Below are 12,912 nucleotides of genomic sequence, written 5' to 3' on the forward strand. Positions count from 1 at the left end.
AAAAAAAAAAAAAAAAAAAAAAAAAGATTTTACTCCATTATCCTTTGTTGGTTGTAGTGTTAGGATTGATGGGAAATAATAGTCAATAATCTTTATGATGCACTGTGTCTCAGCTACATGGGCATCTCGCTAAATGAACCAACCTTCTTAAGTTTTGTTCTGCTTGTAACTGGCACAATTATAAGCAAATTGAAAGATTACTTGTAACGCCTCTCACACAGTCCCTATATACAGATTCTATCTTCAGCATAGTCACCACCAGACTGTAAACCACAGGTTTAAAGTCTTAAACCCTGTCCTATGACAGTGCTTCTTGAAGAAGGTAAATAATTCAGCTACTCTTCACCACACATGGTTCCCTCTCCTTCTCCCAGCTTAGATAAGGGGGTGGATGAAATGTCGAGGGTACACAATTGAAAATAATGGTTTTAAAATGTGTGCCATTTACACATTTGTTACATGTGCCTGTTGACAGCAGTCACGCTCCTGCAGCAGTACAGAAACAATAGACTTTATCACCTATTTGGCAAGAATAGAATTAGTTTGTGGGTGTTGATCACAGTCCCCTCTGTTCCTAGGTGGGGCTTCGAGGCTTCTCCTAGTACTTGTCCTGGACTCCTCTTTTGCCAGTTACTGCTTGCTTTTTTATTCTAGTGAAAGCTTTGCTTTGCTTTTTGCATGGATGCCTTTGTTGTTGACTCCTCATCCTTTGCCCTTTATTTATTTATTTTGAGATGGGGTCTCACTATGTTGCCCAGGTTGGTTTTGAACTTCTAGGCTCAAGCAATCTTCCTGTGCCAGCCTCCCAAGTAGCTGGGATTATAGACACTCACCACTGCCCCAGGCCCTTGCTCTTTTTATTTTAAAAACATTCATCCGGGCCTCTGTGCTGGCTCTGGTTGGGCGATATTCAGCCTTAAGCAGGTAAATGCAGTGACCTCGTTTGACCTCCAGGGTGAGGCTGAGCGATGTTATTGGTGTCCATGTGACCATGAGAGCTGTACTGTCTAGAGCATGTTACTTGAGCAGAAATTCAGCAGAATCCTCAGGATTACGCCCTATTTGAAAGTCACTTTGTCCTCACATGAGGACACATACTTTATGAATCTTCACGTGGCTTACATGGAAATGTATTTTTAACCTCATTTTTATTTTATTTTACTTATTTATTTTCAGATAGGTTCTTGCTCTGTCGCCCAGGCTGGAGTACAGTGGCGTGATCATGGCTTACTGAAGCCTTGACCTTCAGGGCTCAAGTTATCTTTCCACCTTTAGCCTCCCGAGTAGCTGGGACTACAGATGTGCACCACCACACCTGGCTAATTTTTATATTTTTTGTAGGGGTGAGGTTTCACCATGTTGCCCAGGCTAGTCTTGAACTCCTGAGCTCAACACCATCTGCCCGCCTCGGTCTCCCAACATGTTGGGATTACAGGCGTGAGCCACCACGTCCAGCCTATTTTATTTTTTATTTTGCTAAGTTTGTGGTAATATTATTACAACTTCATTTTTAATTGGAAGTAAATAACAGATATACATTCTGGGTAAGGTAGTTCTCTTCACGAAAATAAATTCCTGTAGGGCTCTTCACACATACAGCATATTATATTGTTTTTCCTTTCTTGAAATATAAGACTGTACAGGAAAATTGCTGGTGGGCAGGGGTCGTTCTGCATCCAGACATAGCTACAGGAAAATGACACCATGCTTATTTGGAAGCCCACCTAACTCTTTCTTCTTACTTCTAGGCATGTTTGCCACAGTCGCAGGGATATCCCAGCGCGCCCCTGTGCACTGGTCGGAGAACGTGATTGGGGCGGCTGTGTCCTTTCCATACGTCATAGCGCTCGATGACGAATTCATCACAGTCCACAGCATGTTGGATCAGCAACAGAAGCAGACCCTGCCCTTTAAGGAGGGCCACATCCTACAGGACTTTGAAGGTACTCATTCACATAGAAGTCTTAGTGAAATCTACTTAACTCTTTTATGATATTTCTTCAGTAAATATCATTTAGGAACTGGGCCTTGCGCTAAGCATAAAAGATACACAGATGACTCCAATACAGTCTCTGTGCTTCAGGGGCTGCACAGTTAGTGGGGAGACAGACATTTAAACAAATAGCTATGGCAGTATAAAAGCTTGATCACAATGGAATAAGGCCCATTGTGAGAGCAGAGGAGAAAGTATTTCCTAGAGATATCAGGGAGGGCTTCCTGAAGGAGGTGCTGTTTTAGCCAAACCTTTAAGGATGCATAGGAGTCAGCCAAGCAGATGTTGTGTGTAAGAACCTTCTGGTAGAGAGAAAGGTGTATGCGAATCTGTTCGAGAGGGTACTATGGGCTTCAGGCCACACAAGCAGTTCACTGTGACTGTAGTGCATGGTGTGTATAAAGGGGCAGTGTGAGCTGAGGCTGCAGCAGACCAGGATAGTCAGGGTGGCGGAGGCAGGAGGGACTTCATTTCGTGTGTATGGTGAGCCACTTGAAGGATTTACTCTACTTTTCTTCAGTTTTATTTTGAACACTTTGAAGCAGACCGAAAAGTGGTAAGAGAGACAAAGTAAGCCATCAGAAACCTTTCACCTAGATTCAACGCTTGTTAACATTTTGCTGAGCCATTTGAAAGTACGAGGAAGATATCATGATATTTAATCCCAAAATTCTTCCACACATATCTCCCAAGAATAAGGGCATTTTCCTACAAAACCACGATGCCATTTTCACACCTGAAATAAATTCACATTAATTTACAATACCATCTCATGTCCTGCCAATATTCAGATTTCCCCAATTGACCTAAGAATGGCTTTTATCATGTTTTCTTCCCAACCAGGAACGAATCTCGATTTATGCATTACATTTGCCACTTAAGGATTTTCGTTCACCAAACATTACCCTTGCTGTGCCAAGTGCTGTCTTATAGATGCTTATAGGAGATGATAAGACTCACAGTTCCTGCCATTAAGTGGGTTAATTCCAGCGGGGCTGTGGCGCATGTGCTGGGGTTGCACACAGAGCAGTATTGTGGTGCGGTGCCTGATGAGTAGTAGAGACGGGCTCAGGGTGTGGTAGACACACAGAGAAGGATGATGTAACCGGCCCAGGGTGAGAACACAGGGAGGCTTCCTGGGAAAAGTGACTCCAGGCAGAGCAGGGACAGAACGTCATTTGAGAATGAGAAAAACTGCCTTAGTTGTGATACGGAAGACAGAAAGAGTTAGATTGTTTCCTATAAACAGGTGGTGCTTAGCTGAAAGTTTCTGCAGAAGGGAGCCAGATTTAATTTGGAAGCTTAGTAGTAGGAGCTAGTCTTGGACTGCAGTTCTGACTCTTCCACAGACTACCTGTGGAGGGGCTCACAGGTAAAATGAGGGTGGCAGTGTTGGCCGTGGGCCAGGTTAACTTGCAGGATTGCGGGGAGATGAATACATTAATGGCAAGACTTTGGAGGTATTTTTGGTTCGCAGATGAGCATGAAATATTATCTCATGCTTCAAAATATCACATTAAAATTTTAATTTTATATAAACTAACTTGGAGGGAAAAGAATGTTTTAAAAATGTTGTATATTCTTATTGATAATGTTCCCTGATTGAACTCTGCATCTTCATTGGGCTATGTATTATGCGTTTACTACACTGATTTTACATTTACCAGCATTTCTTAATTTAAAAAAAGGCAAAAAAAAAAAGCAAGGTATTATTCTTTGGAAATGTCATACTAAGATTTTGCCCTTTTCTGACAGTTGACAGTGTGGGAAAAAGAAAAGCATTATAATTTATAATTTTTGTAGGAATTCCTTTGAGGAAACTATGGTAAAATTGTTGGAAAAATCAGGTAATGATCCAGTTTGGGGAAAGCAGTGTGTTTTTTTGCAGGCAGTATGTTTTTTCTCTTTCCAACAATGCTGAATTTCTTCCCAGGAAGAGTGATCGTTGCCACAAGTAAAGGAGTTTACATCTTGGTTCCATTACCTTTGGAAAAACAAATACAGGATCTTCTAGCAAGCCGCAGAGTAGAAGAGGCTTTGGTTTTAGCAAAAGGAGCCCGGAGGAACATTCCAAAGGAAAAATTTCAGGTTTGTAATTAACTGGTCACAGAAATATGCCTCTAAGTCACCACTTAGAGGACATTCAGATTTAACTAACGTGCATCAGCCCTTCTTGTGTACCGGGCTGTACACACTGCTTTTATATCTGTTGTTTAATTTTCTCAACAAATCCACATTGTATAGATAAGGAAACAGGCTTTAGAGCAGTTGAACAGCTTGTGACTGAGAAGGCACTGCCAAGAGTGGAGAAGTCAGGCTTCCAACTTCTGACTTAATTCTGCTACTTTAGAAATGGGCTTGTATTTCTAATCAACTTTCCTCTTCCGTGGACCTTCAGAGAAAGATCAAGAACATAGTTCTTATAAGGCAAAAGAGTGGGGTCAGGTTAATTTGTCTCCAAATTTAGAATTTGTATTTGTCAGGAAAGGGTTGAATTAAAGTTTAGATTTCTATCATCTATAGGAAAAGCTTTATTAACCATATTGATAAGCATTTTACTAACTAAATTGATATTGTAGGAACCCCATCTAGTTGATTTCCTTAGGAGAACTTTTTGTTTTTTGTTTTTTTTTTTGAGACGGAGTCTCACTCTGTTGACAGGCTGGAGCGCATTGGCACGATCTTGGCTCACTGCAACCTCCGCCTCCCGAGTCAAAATGATTCTCCTGCCTCAGCCTCCCTCAGCCTCCCAAGTAGCTGAGAATACAGGCACCCGCCACCACACCCAGCAAATTTTTGTATTGTTAATAGAGACGGGGTTTCACCATGTTGGCCAGGATGGTCTCGATCCCTTGACCTCGTGATCCGCCCGCCTTGGCCTCCCAAAGTGCTGGGATTACAGGTGTGAGCCACCAACCCTGGCCAGGAGAACATTTTTAATGCACTTGAGAAACACTCATTTTAAATATAATTTGGTATAATAAATGCAATCGATATAAACCGTGTCTCCTAAAAACTATTACTCGATGAGTTGTTAGGTTGTACAGGTTACTCTATATTTGAGGGGAACAAAACATAATATTGATATGTATGTGTGCTTTGGACGAATATCTAAATTAATAATGAAAAGTTCTTAATGTTGGTCAGATTTTAGAGAGGACAGTGTAATTGTTGTGGAATGAAATGTTCTTTGGCCTCAGGCGCTTTATGCAGCAAAGGGTAGATTCTGAAAGTGAAAGAAGACAGGATGTGTGATTTATGGTTGTGGGCTGTGAAGGTGGGCAGTACCTCTTTTCTACATTTAAACGTTTGATAAACTTTTCATCTTTGTTCCTAACTTTTGAGTAAGACTGATCTACTAGCATTCAGCAGGGGGCAGCAAAGGCAAAAAGAAGAAAGCTGCTGAGCTTCTGGTGCCCTGGAGGGGCGGGTGCAGACCAGAGGCAGATCGTCAGTCCCAGGCCTGCCACTGCCGTGCATGCTCTCAGCCCCTTCTCCTCTCCTGCGAGCTGCCCTCAGTGGATGTGTGGAAGTCCAGGGGGGCCACATTCCAAGGTTTTCCAGCTGCCCCTGTGGGGTATTCCCTCCTTGCACACACACCATGTGCACATTTTAAGCGTGTAACATTTTCTTATGGAGGCTTTCAATGCTCTTTATCTGATTTTTGCTCTTTTCTTCTCTATGCTTTTTGCCAGAGTAGAGCTACACAGTCAGTATTAGATAATATTAGTCATCTTGTTCTCCAATCTGATATCTCAGGGTTTTTTTGTTCGTTTGTTTGTTTCTTTTCTAACCTGCTTCCCACTTCTCCCTGTATTACTGCAAGCTCCTATCTCTAGCCCTGGAAATACACCCTCAGAATTATCTCGAGTCCACCCATTGTTCTCAGTTCCCATTGTTACTGCTGGTATTCAGACCATGCTCACTTTTGCCCGCGTTTTTAACAGCCTCCGTGTGTGATTGCAGTCCATCTTCCCCGCAACTATATGGAAATGATCTTTCTCTGTTACGGACCGAGTCCTTTGCTTAAAATACTTTAGTGGGTATCTCGTTGCCCAGGTCAAATCCACAGCCTTGAAGCATGGCTGACGCCACCGTCTTCTGTGGCCTTCTTGTCTTTTACACACACACACACACACACACTCACTCCCTCCTATGAAGCACATGCCTACATTCTACATTTCTGCCTCAAAGGGTGGAAGACAAAGAGAACAACCAACCAGTGAGCTGGATGATATATCAGGAACCCTGCAAGGCATTTGAAAACATTTGTTGTTTTAACCCTCAAAAGAATTCGGTAATGACTAGTACCATTGTCCTCATTTCACAGACAAGACATGGCAGTGCAGATCAGCCATACCTCGGACATCAGGCTGGCTAAGTCAGGCTGGCGCTTCCCATAGGGCCCTTTACCCTGCGATTACTGGAGTGTACTTCTCTACTCGAAAAAATAGTTTTGATACCTCGCTTAAATATCTCCTTTTCACTAAGCCTTCCCTTTCCTCTGGGCAGAGGTAAGGACTTACCCCATGCACCTGCGATTTATGGCCCATACCATTTATCATTTCACCCATCAGCTCCATGCTTCTCCCTCCCCTAGGTCCTGGGTAGGTTCTTCCCTTTTAATACCAAGGAAAGAATGAATGAGTAATTCAGAGCTTCCAACTGGCCTTCCAGCAGAGCTGTGATATAATGGATTGGCAGCACGGGGTTTTTGTTTGAAATAGAAACCTTAAACAATAAAACAATATTGATTCAAAAAAAAAGGTTTAGAAATGACTTTTCATAAATGTGTATGTTTTAAAGGATATATTCAGCTCATATGTTTAACTACATTGCTTCTTTTAGTCTTAGAGTGTTTGTGACCACATGCTAGACCCTAAGCTTAGAGAAACCAGGAAGGGAGAGGATGAGAAACTTGAGCTCAGTAGACTTCTTCACCATTGCACTCCTTTCCCTTCATTTAAAGCAAGGGCTGGTTTCGCTTCTCTGAGTTCTGAATTAGCAAGGGGTTTGTCAAGAAGTTTGACTGTGGGGCTGGGATTAAGGATCGTTTCTTCAGGAGATCCAAAAGGGTTGTTCAGAACTTTAGAAAGCAAGCCTTAAATTATATTACAGTTTAGAATGCTGTATTTAAAATAAGAGACAGTAAAGGGATATCTTGCTTTATAGACAAAGATTTGTATCACACACAAAATATTACCTGATTTCTATCACATAATATGGATAGTGTTTATATTTAAGCTTGAGCTCCGATAGACTTTTTTTTCCATTTCATCTAAAAACATTTCAATACATGTCTCTAAAAGCACAGATGCCCCCTTTGAAATGTAACCACAGTACCATTGTCGTCACTCCCCCAAATCAGCACTGATTGCTTTGTGTGCTGGGTATCTGGTCAGTGCTCGTGTTTCCACACTCATCCAGTGAATGTTTTTGCTTTTTTTTTTTAGTCCTTAGGGAAAATCTCACTAGTCTGTACACTCAAATTACTGTTTTAATGTCACGTGGGATAGTTCTCCTCTGTGTGGTTCTGCCACCAACTCTTACATATATAGTTAGGTTCATTTGTTTCATTTGACTTTTGATTTTTTTGGGATTGCTTTTTAAAATTTAATTTGTTTTATAATTTTATAAAATATTTACATAGCTCAAAAGTCAAATCAGTAAAACAAAGTATATTTAAAGAAGTCTAAACTCAGTTTCTCTCCTTCACTCTGTTCACTGCCTCCCCCCTTTTACTGTGTGGTCTGTTTTATTTGCATATACTCTTTCTCTCTCTCTCTCTTTCTCTCTCTCTCTCTCCCTCCCTTCCTCCCTCTCCCTCTCCCTCTCCCCCTCCCACCTTTCTACCCACCTTGTTCTTTCTTTCCCTTCCTTCTTCCCACTGTCCCTCTGTGTCTCTCTCTCTTCCTCCCTTCTTCTCTGCCTTTTGATGTGAATGTTTGTGTTGTATTTTTTGTTCTAATGGTTACCTTGATATTATTCATCTTATAAAATTCCTTTATGTTATTCTCTTTTTTGGGAGGGTTTCTATTGACTGTTGCTTCCCCACTTGGAGCTGTGTTTGAAATAGCCAGCAACATCTTCATCACTCTTCCCCTGTGTTCCTCAGCATCTGTTTTGGAAGAATAGCCCTCAATTCCCAGCTAATACCCGGAAGGCAGTCAGCAAGCATCTTGTCTTTTTTGTATACTCTCTCATTCTTCCCTATTTTTTGATGGTTATATTGTCTGTACTTTTTCAGAGCATCAAGCCTTCCACATGCTATTTGGTTTCTTAGTTCTGTGGACAAATATGTGTGGAATGCTCACCATCGAATTTTCTGTTGATGTCTTTCCAGTCATTTTGGTTTTCTAAAGCAGTCCTCTGGTAGATGTTTCACGATGGGAATATGGGGACACTGTCTCTTGAGTTTGTGCTTGTTGATGACAGTGACAGTTCATTGCAGCCTTTATACTTGAGGGACAGTTTGGCTGGATACAAAATCCTCCATTCATCTTTCAGTGAGGAACTTGAATATGTTCTACCATGATAGAGTTGCAGTAAAAATCTGATGACAGTCTGGATTTCTTTCCCTTGTAGTGACTTGATCTTTTTGCTTAGAGGCTCGAAGCATACAGATTTCTTTTATGTCAAATTTCTCCATGTTGGCACACATGGCAAATTGGAGCCTGCAAAATCACCTCCCACTTCCCACTGTATGCCCACCCATTCCCTCCGCACCCGGCCCAGGCAATCCCCACTTCTACTTCTGTCTCTATGAATTTGACTACTCTAGGAACCTCACAGAAGTGAAGTCACACAATATTTGTCGTTCTGTGACTGGCTTATTTCTCTTAGCATAATGTCCTCAGTGTTCATCCATGTTGCAGCATGGAAGAATCTTCTTCCTTTTTAAGGCCGAATAATATTCCATTGTATGTACGTACCACATTTTGTTTACTTATTCATCTGTCGATGAGTAAGTTGCTACCACCTTAGGCTGTGGTGAATAGTGCTGTTATGGACCAATCATTCTTTCTCTTTTCAGAGGAAACTGAGAGATTAAAAAACTACACCCCTACTTTCTTAGTCATCTCAGATTGCTAGAACAGAATACTATAAACTGGGTGACCTCAACAATGAACATTTATTTCTCAGTTCTGGAGGCCAAGATGCAGGTGTCTGCAGGTTTGGAGGCTGGGGATGGCCAGCTTCCTGATTCATAGATGGCTGTCTTCTCTGTCTTCACATGGCAGAGACAGAAACAAGCTCTCTCAGGATTCGTATAAGGGCACTACTCAGATCCCATTCATGAGGGCTCCATTCACATGACCTCATGTAATCTTAATTACCTCCCCAAGACTATACCTCCTAATACCCTCGGGGTAATAGTTTCAACATAGGAATTTTAGGGAGACACAAGCATTCCGTCCGTAACAGCCACCACCTTCCCAGGTACCTTGGTTTTAGAACATTTTATTTATTTATTTATTTATTTGAGATGGAGTCTCGCTCTGTCACCCAGGCTGGAGTGCAGTGGCGCAATCTCGCAATCACTGCAACCTCCACCTCCCACGTTCAAGGGATTCTCCTGCCTCAGCCTCCCGAGTAGCTGGGATTACAGGCACGTGCCATGACACCTGGCTAATTTTTTGTATTTTCAGTAGAGATGAGTTTTCACCATGTTGGCCAGGCTGGTCTCGAACTCCTGACCTCAGGTGATCTGCCCATCATGGCCTCCCAAAGTGCTAGGACTACAGATGTGAGCCACCATGCCCAGCTGGTTTTGGAACATTTTAAAATAATTTATTTGAAAACCCAGAATCCATAAAGAAAAAATTAAATTCACACACACACACATACACTCCCTCTCTCTCATATACACATCATGCATGGCAAAACCTATAAACAAATTCAAGAGAAATAGCAAATTAGGAAAAATATTTATAGTTTGCAGCACAGAAAGAGGGCTAATTTCTCTAATATCTGAAGAATTCCTTGGGCTATATGAAAGAAATATGAATAGCCCAATAGAAAAATGAATATGAACACATTTTATAGAAAATGAAATTGCTGGCCAGGTGCAGTGACTCATGCCTGTAATCCCAGCACTTTGGGAGGCTGAGGTGGGAGGATCACTTGAGGTCATGAGTTCCAGACCAGCCTGACCAGCATGGTGAAACCCCGTCTCTACTAAAAATACAAAAATTAGTCGAGCATGATGGCATGCACCTGTAATTCCAACTACGCAGGAGGCTGTGGCACAAGAATCACTTGAACCCGCGAGGCAGAGGTTGTAGTGAGCCGAGATTGTGCCACTGCACCACTGCACTCCAGCCTGGGCAACAGAGCAAGACTGTCTCAACAACAACAACAAAAGAATTGCCTACCGAATAAATGTATGAAAAGATGCTTTGTCTCTCATATAGAGGTATGCACAATAAGAATACACCAATATATTTTTCATTCATTAGATTATCAGAGATCGGAGAGTTTGATAATACCGTGTTGGTGAAAGTGGGGAAATGGGCGCTTTCAGGTGTCCTGTAATAATTTAAATTGATACAGCCTCTTGGGAGGGCAATTCAAGAATATCTGTCAACATTAAAACTTACAATTCTATACTCAGAAGTGTATTTTACAGATCTGATCACTGAAATTCAAAATAACAAAGGTAGAAAACTTTTCACTCGATTGTTGTTTGTTAAAAAGCAACAACCACAACACCTAGAGGCTGCCACTGGGGCATGAATAAATGTATTATGGCCCAGAGGGGTGCTACAGTGCTGTGCAGCCAGGAAGAGTGTCAAGGCCTTTAGGGCTTAACACATAGCATTAAGGTAGGATAAGTTACACAAAGTGCAAGTGAGCCTGCATAACATGCTACCACTATTAAAATGGCATAAAAGTATTTGCTCGTCAATACATAACATATCTCTGGAAGGCTACCCAAGAAATTAATAGCACTGATTCCTGGCTCACTGTATCCCTTTTCAGTGCCTCAAAATTTGAGCCATATTGAATATATTACTTAGGAATTTGGAATTTTGAAAAGTACAGAAGAAAAAAATACATGCATGTGGTTAAAAGAAAAATCAAATGGCAAGTCTCCGTTTCTTCCTTAGCACATCATTTTTCTAAGTCACCAGTGTTGCAATTCTTTGTGTATATCCTGTGTATATCCTTCCCAAGAGAGTTTGGACCTTTTTTTTTTTTTTTTTTTTTTTTGTAAATTTTGCTTATGTGTGCTCTCCCTCTTTTCTTGCCACCACCTCGCTGCCTCCCTTCCCCATTCCCATGTTTGGAATTGACCACCTTTTGTGCTTTGCATGTGTCCATTGCAGACTTCCTTCTGAGTCAAGGCTTCCCAGTTTGTTTCACCGAACACTTGTGCAGGGACAGTGACAGGTGCAGGGTGGGAAGAAGATTCTATTTTGGAAGGTTAAGTTAATTGGGTTTCTTAATTGAAGATTTTTTCAGAACCTCTAATATTCTAACACTTATTGTGATTCCCCAAGAGGGTATATATCATATATTATTATATTTTTATTATCTTTCTGTGCACCCTCACAAAGTGATATATGCATCATTTTATACATGATACAGTTGTGTATTTTATGTCTACACAAGTAAGTGCATTTCAGTTTATATATTTTATGTAACAACATTTACATATATAGATACATATACATGCACACCTGTTTACAAATTTATTCAATCAGGACACATTGCCTTTTTAACAAGGAGAATGCCATGGTCCTCATGTTCCACCTAATATATTTTGGGAAAGATGTTTCTGTTTAGACAATAACTTACATGGCTTTTTAATAAGTTAAAAAAAGGGGTTGGTGTGAGTATAGTTAAAATGGTAACACTCATGCCAATTTTTGTTTAGAATTTGGCTGTACTTACAAGAATGATACTTATGTCTCATATATTCCTGTTACATTCTCCATGTTACGGGGCATTATAACATGAATCTCAGTGGTCTGCCATACTCCAGGAGTAGACTGTCCTCTGCGCTTTGGTAGCTGGCTGGCAACAACTGTGTTTGCCGGTTTCCCTTCTCCAGGTCTGCAGTCGATCATATAATCTAGCCAGGGTGACCCACTGCCCCTTAGCCCCATCCTGTCCCTGAATTAGAGAACCAGCCATAGCCGAGAGCCCTGGAGAGCTGAGAGCTCAGGAAGGGAAGAGGCAGCCTGCTCGTGCTGTCCTCAGCACTGGCTCAGGGGTCTGTGTCATCCCCGTGTGCCTGTTCATCTCCCCTCAGCTCTAGGGTTTACAAGGTGTGTGTCCTGCTGTGGTATTTGCAGACTCATTTGGTTGTGGTTGTCATCTTTCTCAAAAAATTCTTACTATAGCTATGAAAAATATTCTAGTCTGAGCCCACATTTGACCTACCCAGCTTTTACAGACTTGAAAGAAAATATTTTTCTGAGTTGCAGTAAATGACTCAATTATATTCCTTATCCACGCCTCACCACTTGATGCGTTTTTGTATCACATTTGGCCTAGGAGTTGGTGTAGCCACCTGAGGCGCCATGTTTGAGGAACTGGCTTTTGTCACATGAAGGTGTTGGTGCTGCCATCGTGTGGTTGTTCCAGCTGCTTGTAGGAAGTTTCCTTTTAAAATCTGATTTTCTTCAAGTCTTTCTTTCATTAAAAAAGGATTTATCCACCTCCCTCCATTATTCACAGAGATGTGATAGAATCAAGCAGACAGACCTGGAAGGTGATGGAAAAAGTTAAAGCCTGGGATTAGTTAGGAGTGCTAATTACAGGCTCAGCCTGAAGAGAGAGACAACATTTATTGTATGCTTACTGCATGCCAGGCACTGTTGTGACGGCCACACCCAACTGCACTCTCTTAATCCTCACCCCAGCTCTGAGGTTGCACGGTTCTGTTCCCTGTATAAAGATGAAGATGCAGC

The 12,912-nt window shown here is 41.5% G+C and overlaps 1 protein-coding gene across 3 annotated transcripts in view; it reads left to right on the forward strand.

Annotated features, from left to right (window-relative positions):
- Positions 1-12,912, forward strand: part of TGFBRAP1 (transforming growth factor beta receptor associated protein 1) — a 72,912-nt gene that overhangs the window by 30,695 nt on the left and 29,305 nt on the right. For all 3 annotated transcript variants that reach the window (XM_032176971.2, XM_058428630.1, XM_058428631.1), the window contains 2 exons: positions 1,749-1,943; positions 3,927-4,081. In XM_032176971.2, coding sequence (XP_032032862.1) covers positions 1,749-1,943; positions 3,927-4,081 — 350 coding nt within the window. The remainder of the gene's footprint in view (positions 1-1,748; positions 1,944-3,926; positions 4,082-12,912) is intronic.

Source organism: Hylobates moloch, unplaced genomic scaffold, assembly GCF_009828535.3.
Source record: "Hylobates moloch isolate HMO894 unplaced genomic scaffold, HMol_V3 SCAFFOLD_15, whole genome shotgun sequence".
NCBI lineage: Eukaryota > Metazoa > Chordata > Mammalia > Primates > Hylobatidae > Hylobates > Hylobates moloch.